Source organism: Suillus subalutaceus, assembly GCF_016647625.1.
Source record: "Suillus subalutaceus strain FC151 chromosome Unknown DFJ58scaffold_153, whole genome shotgun sequence".
NCBI classification, from domain to species: Eukaryota; Fungi; Basidiomycota; class Agaricomycetes; order Boletales; family Suillaceae; genus Suillus; species Suillus subalutaceus.
The window spans coordinates 83,211-99,743 of NW_024540402.1; the positions used below are offsets into that span (position 1 = coordinate 83,211).

The 16,533-nt window shown below is 46.3% G+C and overlaps 7 protein-coding genes across 7 annotated transcripts; 4 read left to right on the top strand and 3 right to left on the bottom strand.

Annotated features, from left to right (window-relative positions):
• Positions 1-866, top strand: DFJ58DRAFT_733637 (uncharacterized protein; the record flags this gene model as incomplete). Its single annotated transcript, XM_041386320.1, has 5 exons — positions 1-317; positions 385-513; positions 605-668; positions 721-737; positions 797-866. The coding sequence occupies 5 exons, from the start codon at positions 1-3 to the stop codon at positions 864-866; spliced, it is 597 nt and encodes a 198-aa protein (XP_041238316.1).
• Positions 867-1,335: 469 nt separating this feature from the next.
• Positions 1,336-4,357, top strand: DFJ58DRAFT_749173 (P-loop containing nucleoside triphosphate hydrolase protein; the record flags this gene model as incomplete). The annotated part of the gene is made up of 19 exons (XM_041387636.1): positions 1,336-1,494; positions 1,549-1,666; positions 1,726-1,780; positions 1,887-2,014; positions 2,072-2,168; positions 2,221-2,329; positions 2,377-2,414; positions 2,464-2,551; positions 2,600-2,666; positions 2,722-2,813; positions 2,890-3,081; positions 3,132-3,221; positions 3,274-3,366; positions 3,420-3,572; positions 3,627-3,671; positions 3,756-3,879; positions 3,932-4,114; positions 4,165-4,216; positions 4,270-4,357. The coding sequence occupies 19 exons, from the start codon at positions 1,336-1,338 to the stop codon at positions 4,355-4,357; spliced, it is 1,971 nt and encodes a 656-aa protein (XP_041238317.1).
• A 185-nt stretch (positions 4,358-4,542) lies between these two features.
• DFJ58DRAFT_733639 (uncharacterized protein) lies at positions 4,543-6,569 on the top strand (the record flags this gene model as incomplete). Its single annotated transcript, XM_041386321.1, has 13 exons — positions 4,543-4,615; positions 4,667-5,052; positions 5,109-5,270; positions 5,320-5,344; positions 5,400-5,411; positions 5,458-5,473; positions 5,532-5,577; positions 5,632-5,736; positions 5,796-5,848; positions 5,915-5,932; positions 5,995-6,037; positions 6,090-6,114; positions 6,328-6,569. The coding sequence occupies 13 exons, from the start codon at positions 4,543-4,545 to the stop codon at positions 6,567-6,569; spliced, it is 1,206 nt and encodes a 401-aa protein (XP_041238318.1).
• A 30-nt stretch (positions 6,570-6,599) lies between these two features.
• Positions 6,600-7,512, top strand: DFJ58DRAFT_733640 (uncharacterized protein; the record flags this gene model as incomplete). The annotated part of the gene is made up of 5 exons (XM_041386322.1): positions 6,600-6,623; positions 6,670-6,867; positions 6,920-6,982; positions 7,040-7,255; positions 7,312-7,512. 5 exons carry the CDS (start codon positions 6,600-6,602, stop codon positions 7,510-7,512), a joined length of 702 nt encoding a protein of 233 aa, XP_041238319.1.
• Positions 7,513-7,565: 53 nt separating this feature from the next.
• On the bottom strand, positions 7,566-8,570 carry DFJ58DRAFT_845934 (uncharacterized protein; the record flags this gene model as incomplete). The annotated part of the gene is made up of 5 exons (XM_041393225.1): positions 7,566-7,661; positions 7,847-7,954; positions 8,124-8,219; positions 8,312-8,425; positions 8,553-8,570. 5 exons carry the CDS (start codon positions 8,568-8,570, stop codon positions 7,566-7,568), a joined length of 432 nt encoding a protein of 143 aa, XP_041238320.1.
• A 3,868-nt stretch (positions 8,571-12,438) lies between these two features.
• On the bottom strand, positions 12,439-13,054 carry DFJ58DRAFT_617029 (uncharacterized protein; the record flags this gene model as incomplete). Its single annotated transcript, XM_041380981.1, has 4 exons — positions 12,439-12,530; positions 12,586-12,830; positions 12,885-12,924; positions 12,979-13,054. Coding segments are annotated over 4 exons (453 nt in total), but the record flags the coding sequence as incomplete, so codon positions are not given.
• A 2,770-nt stretch (positions 13,055-15,824) lies between these two features.
• On the bottom strand, positions 15,825-16,527 carry DFJ58DRAFT_860829 (uncharacterized protein; the record flags this gene model as incomplete). The annotated part of the gene is made up of 2 exons (XM_041394022.1): positions 16,186-16,527; positions 15,825-16,126 (listed from the first exon to the last, which is right to left on the bottom strand). Exons 1-2 carry the CDS (start codon positions 16,451-16,453, stop codon positions 15,825-15,827), a joined length of 570 nt encoding a protein of 189 aa, XP_041238322.1. The 5' UTR covers positions 16,454-16,527.
• Positions 16,528-16,533: the final 6 nt, after the last annotated feature.

A 16,533-nucleotide genomic window follows, 5' to 3' on the forward strand; every position in this document is an offset into this window, starting at 1 on the left:
ATGACTGTATGTCGTATCACCTACCCTCGAACGCGAGAGCTCACTGGATGGCGTCTGCCCACAGAAACCATCAAACGCACTATATTCGCAGACCACCTTAAGATCCTGACAGATAGACAGGACGAGCTGCTTCAGCAGCTTGCGGGGCTTACGAAAGACGGGTTTTCGAAAGCGCAGGAGGAGTGGGAGAAGAGTGTTGTTGCTTGGGGTGCATCACTTCTATCTTTCTTATCCAACCTTCTGTCATTCCTTTCGTTCATTCCTTTGTCTATTCTTGTATACTACTCGCGTTTACTTTATACAACATTTCGCTACTCGTATTCTTATCCACTACACCTCACCTCCAACGCCTTCCTCACCTCACCACTAACACCTCTCACACAGAACGCCACAAGGAAAAAGCAAGAACGAAACCGAAGCAGGCGCAGCATCAGCCTCGACGTCCATGAAGGTGATTGTGTGGCAGCTTGTGATGCTTAGTAATGAATGTTGTAGGCTTGAGAATGAGAAGAAGTGAGTACGAGTTCTTTCTTCTTTCCTTCTCTTCCCTTCTTTCATTGTTTTTGTGAGGATTTTGGAAGTGGTTACTGATGTGAATGAACAGTGAATTAGATGGGAGTAATGCGCTTGTTAGCGAACGGGGGTCGAGAAAGATTTTGTATCAGAAGGTGTGTTTTCTATTTTGATTGGTATGACGAGTGCTCATGCGGCGTTCCCCAGTGTATGGTTGAATTCTGGTCAGTTATCACGAGAAGGTGCGTTTTCCCACTCATGCTCTCTACTATATCTAAACTAGCGACAAACACAGTGAGCTCCCTAAAGAAGAAATACGAGAAAGAGACGATGGAGCAAGAGAGCTGAGCTGAAGACGGATTCTCTCGTTTATTTTATTCGGTCATATCATCTTTTAGTTATGAAGGGCGTACGTCTGTCTTGTCTGTGGTTGGTATATATTATTATTCGTCTCGCTGATTTTCGTCCCTGCTTATTTTGATCTCTCCCCCTTACTTTGCTTGGATCCTTACTTGACATTTGCTCCTGGTTTGGTTGGCTTGTCCCCCTCGAAGTACTTAGCTTAAGCTCTTACTATTTACAACACTATCCTCATTGTTTTTGCGCTTTGTGCCCGCCGTGGAGGTTAAACACCTTAGAAACGGCTTAGTAATAGGGTGCCTCCTCCTATCTGAACCACGTGCATGTTACGTTCGTCTCTGGGTTCCAATTGTATCAAACAAATGCAACCTCGCCCACAAACTTTGGAACGCGTATTGAGCGAAATCTGATTGATCTCTAGTTGAAACGTTGAACCACGCTGCCACTCGATGAAGCCAGACCATGGACCGAACAGGAGATAAGTCCAACGCCTATTTCGACATCCCCTGCAACTCCAAAGCCTTCTCTACGCTGCTCCTCAACGTCTCGACATTCGCCCCCCATCACCCTCAAGCGACCCGCGACCCTCTTGAACACCCTCGCGAATTCCCCAAGGGGGACGTTTATCATTCCTGCGTCGAGGGCACGTCGGTGGTCTAAGGAGGAGCGGCCTAGACTGTGCAGCCTGCGTGGACGAGGCGTTTGGCTATTGCGGAGCCCATTGCTCCTGCTGAGACGACGGCGATGGTTGACATTGGTATTTATCCCGACATCCGATATCGAAATGAACAATGTGTGTATTATGTTTAACAACTATTATGTAGGCCTGTGTTGACGACTTCGTCCGTCTAGCACACCCTGACCTTGTTGTGAGCAACGTCAGCAGAGTATTGATCGATTTCCTTCGGTAAGGTTATGATATCAGCTCTTACCTGGTCAATCTTAGCGTCCCCTTGGCAGCCACACCTTCCGGGACGTTTTTTTCAAGACAGACCCAAAGTATTTTCTTCTAGATTTTTTGCGAGAATATATGACCTTCGGGTTGGTCTTGCGGCCGTCCGTGCTGCTCTTGCTTCAAATTTGGCTGGTGATGATCTCAAGCTAAAAGCGAAGGATATGGGCTGCACAGATGCATTGGGCTGTATGCCCGGCCATCATAATATGATATCCCCTTTGACGATCTCATCCCTCGATACAGTGCATAAAACCGAAGAAGACGCCCGGCGGTACTTCGAGGACGTGGCGGAGCATCTTGGTGTCCTATCAGGTATGATAGAGAAGGAATTCGAACCGACGTGAGCACATTTATATATTGTCCTGGCATTTAGGTTAACTGCGAGGTTACAGTGCTCAAGAACTCGAGCTTCAACTCTCTTATGGACATATTGCTTTCGACTTGCTCAAATGCTACTTTGAGTGTGGTGTCAAGTACTATATTCTGCAGAAGGATGACTTGGTGAGTAATAATATATGATAGTAACTGTCTATTCAATCATGCTGTAGGCCGGATTCACGCTCAGTGACACATACCAAGACTCAACGTAAGTTGCATTGTATACGAAGGATCGGGGTTTCATCACTCGCCTACAGATTTTTTGGCCTAGATGGCGAGACAACGAGGTGGGACGGACACAAATACATCAACGAGAAAAATACTTTCTCAATTCCAAAATACGATGTTTGTATTTATTGCGCTTGCAATTCATGAGAGCTCACGATAGTTCAGGGAACGGTAGAACTGTCAAAGCTGTCTTGCAAAATCATGACAGACGACATACGCGCCAAGCTAATTGGTACAAGGCCTTACGCTTGTTGTCAGATGTACAGAAGTTCTGAACATCATCTTAGCCCGAGGGAATCTGTATAGATCATTTTCTGGTGGTTTCCATCACAAGTCTTGTATGTTTCACCCATTCTACGTTGCCATCGGACTGATAACTGTGCTTAGATAAAGTGTTAATCTTCTTTCCCTCTCTTTTCTAGAATGGCAACGAGCTTATCGATTTGACCCCATAGAGTCGAATCGTCATCGATGAGCGTGCATTCAATGAGAGCCAGGGCTATACATGTAACCCGTATGAGATCATTACTTTCGCTTCTAGAACATGTGTTAACATCGTCCCAGAGACGAGAAGATCCCTGACGTTCCTGAGGGGGGAACATGATCAACTTCCGGCTTTTGTGAATGGTTTCGAACTCAAGAGCAAAGTAAGCTGAACTCCTTTAGCGTGGCTCGGCTGACTCACGACGTGCCACAGCAATGGAAATCATTCCACGTTGAAAACATTGATGACATCAGGTTTGACGAGAAAACCTGGGACCACTTGGTTGTAGACGATGACGTTAAAGTAAGCAATAGTTCTCTGTACAATCGTACGGCCGCTGCTGATGGTCAAGCAGAGCCTGATCAGGGGACTTGTCGATGTTACTAAGAATGTCAACACATCGCAGCATCTTATATCGGACGTCATCACAGGTAAAGGTGGAGGTTTGGTAGGTTTTCCTGTGCAACTCAATGCTGTCAACCTGATGTTATTCTGCGTAAGATTGCGTTACTTAATGGGCCTCCTGGAACTGGAAAGACGCTTACAGCTGAAGCCGTCGCTAAACACCTCCAGAGGCCTTTGTACATCGTCAGCTCTCCGGAATTGTCAACAGAGCCTTCAAAGCTGGAATCTAAGGTGTCGGAGATATTGAAGGTACGTCCCATAATATGTACAATTGCCGCTGATCTTATAAGAATGCTCTACCAGTTGGCTACCGCATGGGACGCCGTAGTTCTTATCGACGAAGCTGGCGTGTTCTTGGAACAGAGGAGTCTACATGATGCACGGTTTGCAACTCATCATTAATTTCACGATGCGTTGCTCATTTTATTGTAGCTGGAATGCAACGCACTGGTTTCTGTTGCATTAAAGGTCTTTCAGTACCACCGCGGTGTGCTCTTCTTGACAACAAATCGCATTCAAACGTTTGATGACGCCTTTCTTTCGAGGTTCTCCATCGGTCCGTCCTCTATTTATATCACATCAATTTGAAATAAATTCAACCTAAATAGCGATCAAATATCCTGAGTTAGATGCCTCGGCCCGGCTTACGATCTGGCAAAAGTTCTTCGAGCTTGCTGGGTGTCCTTTGTGGGGCTCAGAGTCTGAAGAGTTCGTCGACGTCGACGGCAAAGAGCCACGCTGCTATGTTTCCCTCTCAGATTTGGAGGTATTGGCGCAAAAACCGTTCAATGGTCAGCATATCCTTGTCATCCTGCCTACCAGAATTAAATATAGTTTCCAGGACGCACCATCAAGAACCTTGTCCGGACCGCCCAGGCGTTAGCACTCTCTGCGTAAGCATTATTGGTCATGTGTTTGCTTGCCTGTTACTCATGAGAATACACAGGAAGGAACCGCTTTCCCTCGACCATATCAAGGTGGTTGTCCGCGCGCAAGAGAAATTTTTGACGGAGTTTGCGCAAATCCGCTCTTAGTTAGCATCTTGGCGCCCTTATCGATCGCATCAGTCCAAGTATAACCATGTCAATATTGTAACACCACCAAATGTATCCCGCAAGTTTTTTTGGGCAGACAACTTCTGGTATGAGAGAGGAGCATCGAGAGTATCAGCCAAGCCCCCATCTGCCTGCTTTTGACGAGAGCATCCACATTCCCCAGCATGCTCCCTAGTCTTTCTTCTCATCAATGGTCCGCACACCATCATGCCTGCTTGTGCGATCCACAGAAACAACGTAAGCCCCAAACAACTCAAGCGCCGACTTGAAGACTTACATTTTTTGCAGAGCTACGTCAGCAATACCTCCGTCAATATGAAGTAGAAAGTGTTATTCGGAAAGCCATTGACTCCCAACTAAAAAAGGCTCCACTTCGTCTAATCAACACCTCTACTGGACGTTTGTGCAATCGGGCTGTGCAGATCAACGCATTCGTGGAGAGTACAGAGTACGAAGAGCTTTTGACTTCATCGGACATACTTGGGCCCGTCCAAATGAAGCTCATCAAAGAAGCGGTTGCGAAGTACTTCAGTTGGGTCATGTTGTCCCATAGGTGGGGAGCCGGGGTTACACGACATTCAGGACAGGGACATATACGACTTGAATCCGGTCGGAAACATGGTAAAATTGCAGAAGTTCTGCAGAGTCGCACGCGATGCGGGGCATCGTTGGGCGTGGAGCGACACATGTTGCATCGACCAGAATATCAATGCTAAGCTCCAATAATCAGTCAATTCCATGTTTGTCTGGTATCGGGACTCAGCGCTCACCATTGTCTATCTATCGGATGTCGCGCCTTTGTCAAAGTCGGGCGGGCTCGCAAACAGCATTTGGAACACGCGAGGATGGACCGTTCAGGAGTTCATCGCTCCTAACATTCAGTGTGGTAGTGGTATGCGTTTTGTACCCATACTCAGTCACTTCCACTGACCCCATTGCAGCTCTTTTGTGCCTTCATCGCCTTTGGTGAGTATCATTTCCCACGTACATAAACCTTGCTTGACATGGATTTTGATTACAGTTTTCGGCTTGGGTTAGTGTGTATGATATCTAATTGAATCTTATTGACGAAAGTGCAGTTTCAGTAGTGCAATTGTAAGCGGATATTCTAAGAGTGATCCTGGATGCCGTCACTGACTCGTTCATGTTTCAGTTTCCAGCAAAGGCAGTTGTCGGCATTCGCTTTGCCTTCTATGGCAGTGAGTGTTTTGGTTGATCTATTGTATTGAGAGAATGTTCACCCGAAATCACAGGTTATCGCTGGCATCAGCCAAGGGCTTCGCAACAGTCGCGAACATCATCATTTTCATTGCGATGTATTGGTCACTGCGTTCAGCACGTTATCCAGACATGCCCCCGTCAGTGTTTCATGTTGTGAGATACAAGCAACTGCTGACGCATTGTTTTCAGGCATTAGGGAGTGTTTGAAAACTTTTCTATGCTGTTTGTTGGCCGTGGCCTGGGACTCATGTAGGTTTACTCCGTGTCGTCGGTCTTTGCAGCCTAACCATGTTTCTATTGGTCACTGTCATTCAGCTGGCGTATCTTGGCACAGTACGTGGATACCCAGTAAGCATAGTTCCGTAACTCATATGTATAGTTCGTTGCTTCGCCAGGGAAACCATACTGGGTAGCAGTCCAGATAGTCACACCCCAGGGGTGAGTTTCTGTCACCCACTCACCTCGCGCATAGGCTCATGGCAGATCATAGTTTACGCCAATACTGTCTTGGGACTGTAAGTCGTTCACCTAACACCTCATCAGACACCGTGTTCCTATTTTTTTCCTTAGCTTGAACGCCCGGGAAGTCAGACGCGGCGTTGGTCTCAACGAAGGAGAGACCTTGTCTGATCGACACGATTCCCGAGACGATGGTTTACCAAGCGCACTCCAATTCTGCAGCACGAAGGGGGTGAGTTACGCGCCTTAAGACTCTCTCGCACCTGCAGGTGACACACTGGGTGAATCTGCTGGGACCCGACCTCTTCATATCTTCAACAGGACGTCTACGGAAGATACGCAGATGCCTGCGGGAGCGCCTGCGCTCGCTCACACGTTCTTTCGGGAACATCCTGCTGTGTTCGCAGCGCCGAACAGCTTGATTCGCAGGATTGCAGGTATAACTTCGAACACCGACGACGTTGCAGGCAACGTCCTGGTTGTGAAACATGAGCAGGGGGAAGAAGCATGAGATGATGGACTGCGATGAAACGGACATACCATGGGTCAATGGTATCATGAAACAGTGAGCGCAAACGCCACGGAACGAAGCATGCACTGACAAATGGCAGGTCCTTGAAGCGTGGGAGATTCTAGTCTTGAACAAGTCGGAGGCAGATCGGGCGTCGAGTATACAATCGTTTGTAAAGGATGTGGCCATACTCTTTCTCCTGCACACAGTGCTCGCCTATCCTTTTCTGCCATTCCACGCGCGCTTCTCGAACGCCTTTCGTCGTCCTTTCATCCCAGCTCGAAAGTCGTCAAAGGGCGTACGTATCAAGTTTCTTTATCTTTTCAACCATTCTAACATCAACACTCTAGAGCGGTGCTACAAGACGTCCACCTATTCAAGCCCGTCGAATATCGCCAGGCTTTTTCGATGGCGTCCAGATGAGTCGTCCACATTTTTTGACCAGTTCTTTTTCTCACCTCTACTCTTAGTCTTCTGCAGCACGAGGTACCCATACTCTTTCTCCTGCACACAGTGCTTGCCTATCACCTCCCATTCCACGCGCGCTTCTCGAACGCCTTTCGTCGTTCTTTCACCACTCTCACTTCAATGCCAATGGAGCACCCAAACTCCATCAATGCCCAAGCCGCTCTATCTTTTCTCGCGGTCATTGTATTGTCGAAGTTGCTACAGTACAGGACAGAAAGGTATTTCTTTCTTTTCGTCCATTTCCGATCATGATGGCACAATGATTTCTGTCCAGGCATTGTATGTTGCTCCGCGGCCGCAGCAGCAAAGCCAGTCGCATGTCCAGGCCCTGTCGCAATCTCAGCCTACTGCCACCGCCTCCTCCATGTCCACCACACCTGTCCAAGGTACTTGCGCTGCTGCACAGTCACCACCCATCCCATTGTTGACTTGTTTTGTGTTGTTTATCTGCTGCGCATCTCCCTCATCAATATAAGAGCAGGATATGTACAATTATTTTATTTTTTATGGCTTTCGCTATTCCATCAATTATGTTTCCTTGTTGTAAGACTTGTGCAATGCATTGAACTCGATCATGCTAACAGTCGTGACAAAAACATCACACTTATCTCCAAGCTTAAAGGCCTGGCGTGTGACAGGCATGTAGAGAAGCAGCATGTGAATGCAAAGTGAAGGATGAAACTTCAAAGGGTGGAACTGCCACATGTTGGGCAACTCTGTCGTTGTAAAATATTTTCCTCAGGCTCTTTTGGTGTCTCACTTTGCAGATCATTCTTTGCACCCCATCAAACATGCTTCAGCTACCTGACCTGCACATTCCTGACAATGCACAGCTTGTCCTCAGTGCTGTGGCTTGTCTTGGTGTTGTAAGAGTACTCCCTAGGGCTTACCCAGGCACATATGGGCACATTTTGCACCTTTTCACAACTCATGACAATTGGCCTTCAATGCACGACTTGCGCCATCAGCTATATTCGACTTCTATCATGTCTCTAGTTGTTTTACACATAACGCGCAGCTTTCTCGCGAAACGCGCCATAGGCGCGGTACTTTCCTGCACAACACGCAGCATTCCCACATGCACACCTTGTTGCCGTGCATCCAGGAACGTCCCTCTATGTCCACCCACCTCATTGGTACGTCATATCCCTTGCCTTGTGGTTTGTAACAAGCATTGCAGCACTATTACATGTCATTATGTATTCATAGCGCTTATTGCTCCTATCCCTTCCACTTCCAATGTGATTTCCATAGTATAAAGTTTGCTGACTTACTACACCATCATTATTACTCCCCTTTGCTGTACTTCCCTCGCTATTGGGTTTTACTCTAAAGTAGTAGTCACCACTTGGGCGCACTTTGTGTTTCCAATGGTTATCGTTATCCGCCTATACTAGACCTTTATCCGCACTCATTATAACACTCGCTCTGAGTTTGCACTCGCTTTGCACATCCACTTCCTTATCCTTTTCCTTCTCCGGTATTTTCCGCTCACATTCCCACGCTCGTGCTTACCTTAGTGCGCTCTCTCATGCTTCGCACTCACTTCACTTTTCTTCTTGCGCTTTCACGCATCCATCGCACTTCAAGGGTCTTTCTTTCATCTGGTTCTGTGTTCAGTAGCAGTCCCCTTTAGGGTCGAACGTTCTTGCATTCTGCGAGTATAGCAGCTAGGCAGAGCCAAGACTCACTTATACTGGTTGAGCATTTTTAGATATTTCATATCAGCCCAGCCAGGTTGAGATCACCTCACCATCATAAAGCAGAGGGCTACCTTCCTCACCTATCTTCCCCTCCCTCTTAGAGGCTTTGGGAGCACTTCCTGCAGCATCACCAGTAAACTTTTGAATTCAACCTGTTGTCTTTTGAACACTGATTGTGTCCTATCACCAATAAGTCCATCCCTCACTATAGCAAGATGGGTTGACAAGTACAGTCCTCTGATCACCACGGTCAAGATTTGAGAACATTGTTATTATTGGCTGTTACAAGGTCAGTCCCTACATGCTGAGTGTCATATTTGGGATCAATGTTCTATCATGAAGAACCAGGGTAAATTCAAGTTGACAGCCAATCGTCCTCACATGAATGCTGCTGATATTTGAACAACTGATATTAAACACCTATGTACAGTGCAAATGAATGGCGCAGGGGACCAGTGTTGATACAAGAATTGGACTGAGGGGGGAGAACAGAGTAGAATCTGGGGTAAATATGTACAGGATGACAAGTGGACAGGCAATGAGAATATGAAGACTAAAAGCTAAGAATGAAAAGTTGTGTTCATATGTTGGTCCCACCCATTGCGGTCCTTGATCCATGATACTGAGCGTGCATCAGAATGGAATACTAGTGAGCCTCTACAGCCAGAATAGGGAAGGTTGAAGTGGGTGATTCTGGAAGAAGGGAATGCAAAAAAATCACCAGGCATGATGTTTAAAACCAAACCTGTCTCATACTCAACAAACTCTCCTCCAGTGAAGTTGCCAAATGGAATGACAACACACAGGGTGTCATCAGCCTTGTCCAGGTGTCCCATGGTGGTGCAGTTGAGGTTCAGCACAAACCCAGTAAAGGGTGCAGAAAAAATATTCTCATCTAAAGGCATGATAGAGCATGCTAGATTTAGATGAGAATAGGTATCAGGGAGATACTTCTCAATAGCCTGGGCAACTATGGAGCAAATATCCTGAAGAATGTTTGTGATGGAAGAGTACTGGTCTGGGTTGAGGTGGATGGTGTTGGATGGATATGGCAGGCGCTGAGTATGATTTACTCTAGCAACTCCAGCTTTTTTGATAAGGTCAGGATGAGTGAAGGTGGGTGCCCCATGGCCCTATAATTCCTATAAGATAGCACTACATAAGTGAAAAAGGATAGCGTACCTTCTCAGCAAATCTGATATAGTGATCAAAGTGTATTGTTGTGAAAGGCTTATCAGAAGATTCCATACGATCCATGTGGTTTGGCATTTCAACCTTGAGATAGTCCTGGAGTGCCTCAAGCCTCTTCTTGATAATAGGATTCTGTGAAATCAACAAGCCCAGGAACTCTTTGTTCTTGTCAATGAACTTTATGTCATGACTTTTGTGAGGGAAGTGAGTAAATATATGAGAATAGAGACATACTATGGCTTACCCTTCAAAAGATTCATGAGCAAGATATATATATTTCATGTCCTCTTTGACACCATCACCAAAAAGTTCATTCATCTAAATTAAATACTTCAGTAGGATAGTAAATAGTGATGTTAAATTTTACTTACCTTGGGCTGGATATCAGATAGAGTAGTGATAGGAACTGCATTTGATGCCCTCTCTCTCTCCTGGGCAGTCCATTGGACTTTGTTTGTTTTATTGACAGGAGAAGTAGCAAAGTTCTGCATGTAGAGTGGAGATGTTATTGTGTGAAGTGGGCGGTCAGCCATTTCAGCATAGGAGTCAACAATAAGGGAGGGGGGGGGCCTTCAACTGGAAAAGAAACTAAAGGATCCCAAATAGGCTCCCTGCATGGTAGCTTGAATGTGCTAAAGAATATATGCTCTTTAGATATCTCTAATTAAAAGAGATTATAAAACTTACTTGAATGGAAGCCTAGATAATGCTATTTCACACTGAGAAAAATCTCCAAAAGATAAGGTGAGATCTTCATCACTACCACCTACACCCTTGATGAAGATTGGACAGCTAATGGGTTTGGATGCACATAAAATGTGAATATCCCGTAAAAGCTCTACAATTCTTGTCACGTGGTTGACAGTTCCATCTTCCGTGGCAAAAACTAGTCAAGATCAGTGTTAGCTAAGGAAATGGAAATACACACACATACCTTTAGGTGAACAAAGAATATTACAGAAGGAAGATATCTTTCTGTGAGTAACCTTGGTTCTATAGGTCAGATAACTAGTCATATCTGATACTGCTATGAGAAGCAATATATATGGAGTGCCTGGTACACTTGAGCATATAAGACTAAAGAAAAGAATAATATCACTCACCTGCACATGCAATGAAAGCTAAGCGACTTCCACGCTTGGCAAACTCAGCTACAGTGCCTGCACTTACACCTGCTTCTCTATCTAGATGTGCATATGGAATGTTTTTTGCCTTTAATTCTGTGCAAATGTTAACAATCAAACAAGCAAAGTAAAAAGAGCTTACTTTGCAAGATGAAAGGCTAGTTTGATATAGTCCACCATAGACATGAATGAAACATAATGGCTAGAGTCCTCATTAGACCTGCACTTCTGAATTAGAGCATGCAGGCCAAGATCCCCACTATTGGCTGAAACAAAGGTAGCAGGGGCCTGAATCCTCTCCAGAAGATTTAGGATACTTCTGATATGTCCCGAGGAGGAAAGATTTGCCAGCTCTGCAATCTTGGTTAAAATGTCAGACTCTGGGGTGGGTGGGTGACAAGAAGTCCACTGGACCACACCAGCAGGATCCCTGGCTGCCACTGCTTCCTCCTCCTCCTCCTCCTCCTCCTCCTCCTCCTCCTCCTCCTCCTCCTCCTCTTTCTCCTCCTCCTCCTCCTCCTCCTCCTCCCCCCACTCCCTCCTCCCCCTCCTCCCCCTCTTCCTCCTCCTCTGCCAAGTAATGCTCTACTGCTGCCCCAGGTAGTCTTTTTTTAGGAGGTCCTTCAAAGTAATTGAGCTTCTCCCCATCTCTGCAACAGATCTTGTGCTTGGAACCAGCATGCTTGAATTGTAGCACTGGAGAAGGTTCAAAATCTGAAGACAGAATCTATGAGTTCTATGTGAATGATTAGTTCTAAATAATAGCTCACCTGCAGGTTGAGGACGTTTCTTAGCCCTCCTATTCAAATCAGGAGTTGGATTGGCACTTTCAAGCTGTTTGAGGAGGTACTGGAGGCCATAGGGTTCTGGGTGATCTTTTATGATATTTGGTAGCTGCTGTCCTAGCAAGTGCCTGATATCTTCAGGGATGTCAATGGAATACATTGTGTTGTATTGAGAGCAGTGTTAAGATTGTATTGAGAGGCTAGAGCAGCTTTAAGATGATAGAAAATTGCAACTGGTTCAATTGATGACTCAGCAATTTGAGCGTTCACGCACTTTGTTAGTGCCAACTTTGTATTGTCAGGCATCACACACTTAGCTGCACAGATTCATTAACTTTCTTTCCTTCCCTTTAGAACAGACCTTCATGATGTTTTTCAATGTCTATTAATTTCATATACTGTGTTTGTGTGGTATAACAAGATCATCTATTGACTACAAGCCTTATCATACACACAACAAGCGAACAGCTTGCCTACAGACAGACGGACTTTGCATTCACTTTACTACAATAGTAACAAAGCATAAACAACATTCGCAGTCTGTCTCTCCTCATCTGCCTCTGACCACAACGTCTGAATGCAACAGACACAGTCACCTGCCTTGGTACACGAAAGTGAAGAACGATATGAGCGACACCAAAATAGGAGCGGAGGTCCACATCGTGGAAAACATCACCGAGTTGATTCGAGCTAGTGAAACGGCCTGTCAGTCAACTTCCAAAAAAACGACGATGCGGCAATTTACCCTTCACCATCCAATTCATCTCCACCCCTCGTGCATCCATGGTCCGTTTAATCCAGTGGTCCTCCCATGCGAAGAACTTGATGAATTTGACAGCACTGATGAGCTCGTTAAGGACAGCCATGCGTTTATCTCGGGAAGCAGAGACACCCTTCTGAATGCGAATGCTGCGTTTAGTAACAAAGCTGTTCAGGGGCCAGCCAGCGAGAAGAACGACAAAGCCCGCAAATACAGATAGTCCCAGAAGACTGTAAATAGATGGTGGGATGTATGAATTGATTGACACGAGTGGACTTCCTCACTTGTATAGGAAGGTCGTAGCGATAATAATCTCGAACGGAGCTATCAACAGCAATAAAATCAATTATAATACAAGGGAGGTCAAATACAACTGACTTCCGTAGATGAAATATGCGCCAGATACCATCATGGCAATCCTGTTTGCATCTACAGCCATTAGATTGACGATTTTCCAACATCCGCGCCAGCCTTGGGGTCATCCGCAGTCGGATTCTCAACAGGCTTGATCCCCGCTTTTTTGTCGGCAGCCTCCTTGGCTTTGTCCATGTCGATAATGCCTGAGTAGTCCTGACGCTTGAGAGCTTTGTCGTAGATGGCAGCCCTCAGCTCTACACGCATCCTTGTCGCTGCTCGGTGCACACAGCAACACGAACTCACCGGAATTTGACTTCCCCAGCCGTGGGCCACTCAGAGGCAGGTTTATCCCCGGGGATCTCATAAGGAGCTTCTGGCTCAAGGTGTTTCGCATAGTGGATGATACTTTCAACGCCAACCGCGTTCTGTTCTACTTCACTTGTGGAGCGGACGAACCGGTTCTGCGGCCGCTTAGTTGCCAATTTGGAACAGAGAGAAAGCCACCTACCAGTGAACTTGTCGTGTTCAAAGCATACGACAGAACTAGACCGACCAAACCCGCATCAACGCCGCTGGTCACAACGGCAGAGACAGCCAAAGTAGCTGTGACGGAGAGAATTACTGCTCCGACAAACTCCAATCTTATTGCAAGCCAACGGTTTATGTCAGTACTAGGGAGGTAGCACAACTGGTTGCGATCAATGCGGCGCGTATTGTTCACAATGAGCCTGATGCGGCCGAAACAACATAGTCTGTAGATAATTTGAAAAGTTAACAATGAAATGCGAAAGCAAAAGAGGGGGGGATAAAAACGCACCAGAACATTCATATATATTAGAATGAGTGATTGGGTTTGAAAACGGATTGGTGGTCATAGGTCCGGATAGTGGAAAGTCCAGTCAAGGATTCCGAGAATCACGTAAAGATGGGTGAGCGAAACACCGCATCTAGGCGCTTGAGTTCACGCGACGTCGCGAGATAGTACCTATCAAGAGTGTCAGGATGATTCTGAAAGAAGAATAAGTTAAGTTACTGATACGACGTACCTGCGAAGCATGATGCGAGTCTAGGGTTAGGGCTTATCCATATATGGGAATCCGTCCCAGGACGGACCCTAACCCTAAAATCAGTCTCCAAATGAATCAAAGATAAGCACACAACACATAGGCAATTGTAACGTACCTTGATGAAGAGTAGAAGATGAACAGTTACTGAATCTTGATCACATGAGTGCTGCCCTCGCGTCCCGAATGTCGCCTTTTTCGCGGAGGGCGATACCCTTGGAGATATAGCCTGTTAACGAGGGCTGAATACTGATTGACTATGTCACCGTCGAGTTAGCTTTTCGTAAGGGGCCAGGATCAGTGTATAACTCACCTTAATTGCATCCTTAAGAGCACGGTCCCAGTCCTGTGTTCGGGCCATAACGAAGGAATGATTGGCATAGGAAGTATGGTTGTTGGCACCGGTGTCGATCTCTTGCATGGGTAGTTGTTCGGCGGTAGACAAGTCTCCATCTATACATGCATCGTGGGCTGTCATGTTGGCTAGGATCTGCACGAAACATGCTCGAGTTTTGGTATATGAGTTAAGGACAGAAACGTGCCTTTGAATTAGTATTGTTGGGTACTGCCCACTCTGAGATTATAGTCATATTGCTTGTGCATCTAACCGCCGCGTGAAGAGATGCGAGAACTCGTTGAACTCGCGAAACTTCCACTGCGCAAAGGGTGTGTACCGCCGACTGCCAATTGATGACGGATTTTTGTGGTATTCCTGCAGCATGTTAAGCGACATCGTGAGTTATAGCAGGAGTGACGCACATCGAAATAGTGGAAAAAATGAATATGATCATGTAGAGATAAATGGTGCAAAGATAGCGTTCAAGATACCCATAAAAATGAGGCGTCGACGAAGCCTAAATCACACCAGCGTAAATTCCTCGCGCTTAGCTGAGGAAAATGCGTACCCTTCAATTAAGATGGCTCTGTTCTTGGTATTTAAGAACACCTTCCTGACGCCTCCTTGAGGGTCAAACAGGTACTCCATCAAACAAAACCGCAAATTCCACTCCAACACCCTCGTTAACGTCCGCCCCTTGCCGTCATCACTTTGCCTCAATATTTGTTTAAGTCTGGGAGGAAGTGGCACGCGAAGATCAAGCAAGTCCTTATTAAACAGTGCGATGAGGTGGTTCTCTTGCCGCATGACACGATTCGCAATATGAGAGAAGCAGTTGCTGGCGTTGCGGCATTAGTGCCATGCGCTGAAGATATGACTGTTATGGGGTTTTCTTCTCGTATTGCGCCTATCCTGCGCACGATTCGGGCCAAGCAATGGTAGATATGTCGGCCTATATGCGTACCGTATGAACACCAGGACAAGGGTGAAGATTGAAATGCACGTACATCTGGGACGCGTAGGGGGTAGTGTAGAATTATACATGTTTACCAAGCGCATGACAAAAGATATACTTTGCCAGACATAGAACGCAGCAAAAAGCAGAAAGCAGAGTAGCGTAAATCCAGAGAACCTATGTTATGCGCGTTAGTACGTCGTAATTATAACTGTCTTGGAAGCAAATACGCACTTTAATCAGTGGCCGACCACCACGTCCGACAGCCAAGTAGTTGCATCCTCACGAATACGGCTGTAATCGACACACCCAAGTAGGAATGGCAAAAAATCCAATTACGAATCCTATTGCACTACGCACCAACAGTCAGCAATTTAGTTCGGAACGCACAAAGAAGCACTGACAGGAGATTGAGCCCTCTTGCCAACGCTATGGAATAAATCCCTTTGCCATCATAGTACAGATACACCTCCTGCAGAAATGCGTCCAGGTTATAGACGTTGACCCAGTTTCAGAGCGCACGTTCATAGTCGTCCAACCCACACATAGGCTTGGGTGATGGTTGTGGCCGCTGATGTGGTGGTGTCTGCGGAAGTTCGTCGACGTCTAGTTCTGACGGTCTAGGGGGTGTTGAAATCACAGGAAGAGTATCAATAGAAGGCGCTGTTGCATGTGGAAGCGATCGTGCGGGTGTGGAATAAAGTGGTTGTAAGCGGCCTTTGCCCTTAGAGGGGCAGCCAGACGCCGACGAATCCTCTATCATGAAGCGCTGAGGGACATCATCATCCGATTCCTGTTCGTACATTTTGTCCTCTTTTCATATGTTAGGGCCGTAGCATGTTCATCTCGGAGCCCTGGCCGTCCCACGATACTCTGTGTTTTCCGTATGACTTGGTGCTCTTTCCCTGTGATCGCGTGCCCTGCTTCTAGATCTTCCTCGGCGGTTTCGTTCTCGTTTTCCTCGACTACGAGATGGTTGGCTTGAAAATAACCTTGGTGTGTACGGCTCATTGGATTAAACATGTTGAGGAAGGGACGTGAACTAGACATCATGAGACATCCTGGCGGATATACGGACTGTGAGCCATGCAGATTTGTTCTGGAAGACGTTGAGGGGTGAGTTGAGGGTGGAGACAACATTCGGAGGACCAATCACCTATAAATTACGGCTTTTAGTCGTTCAGACTAAGTTCATGGACAGAATATGGCAGAATATTGGT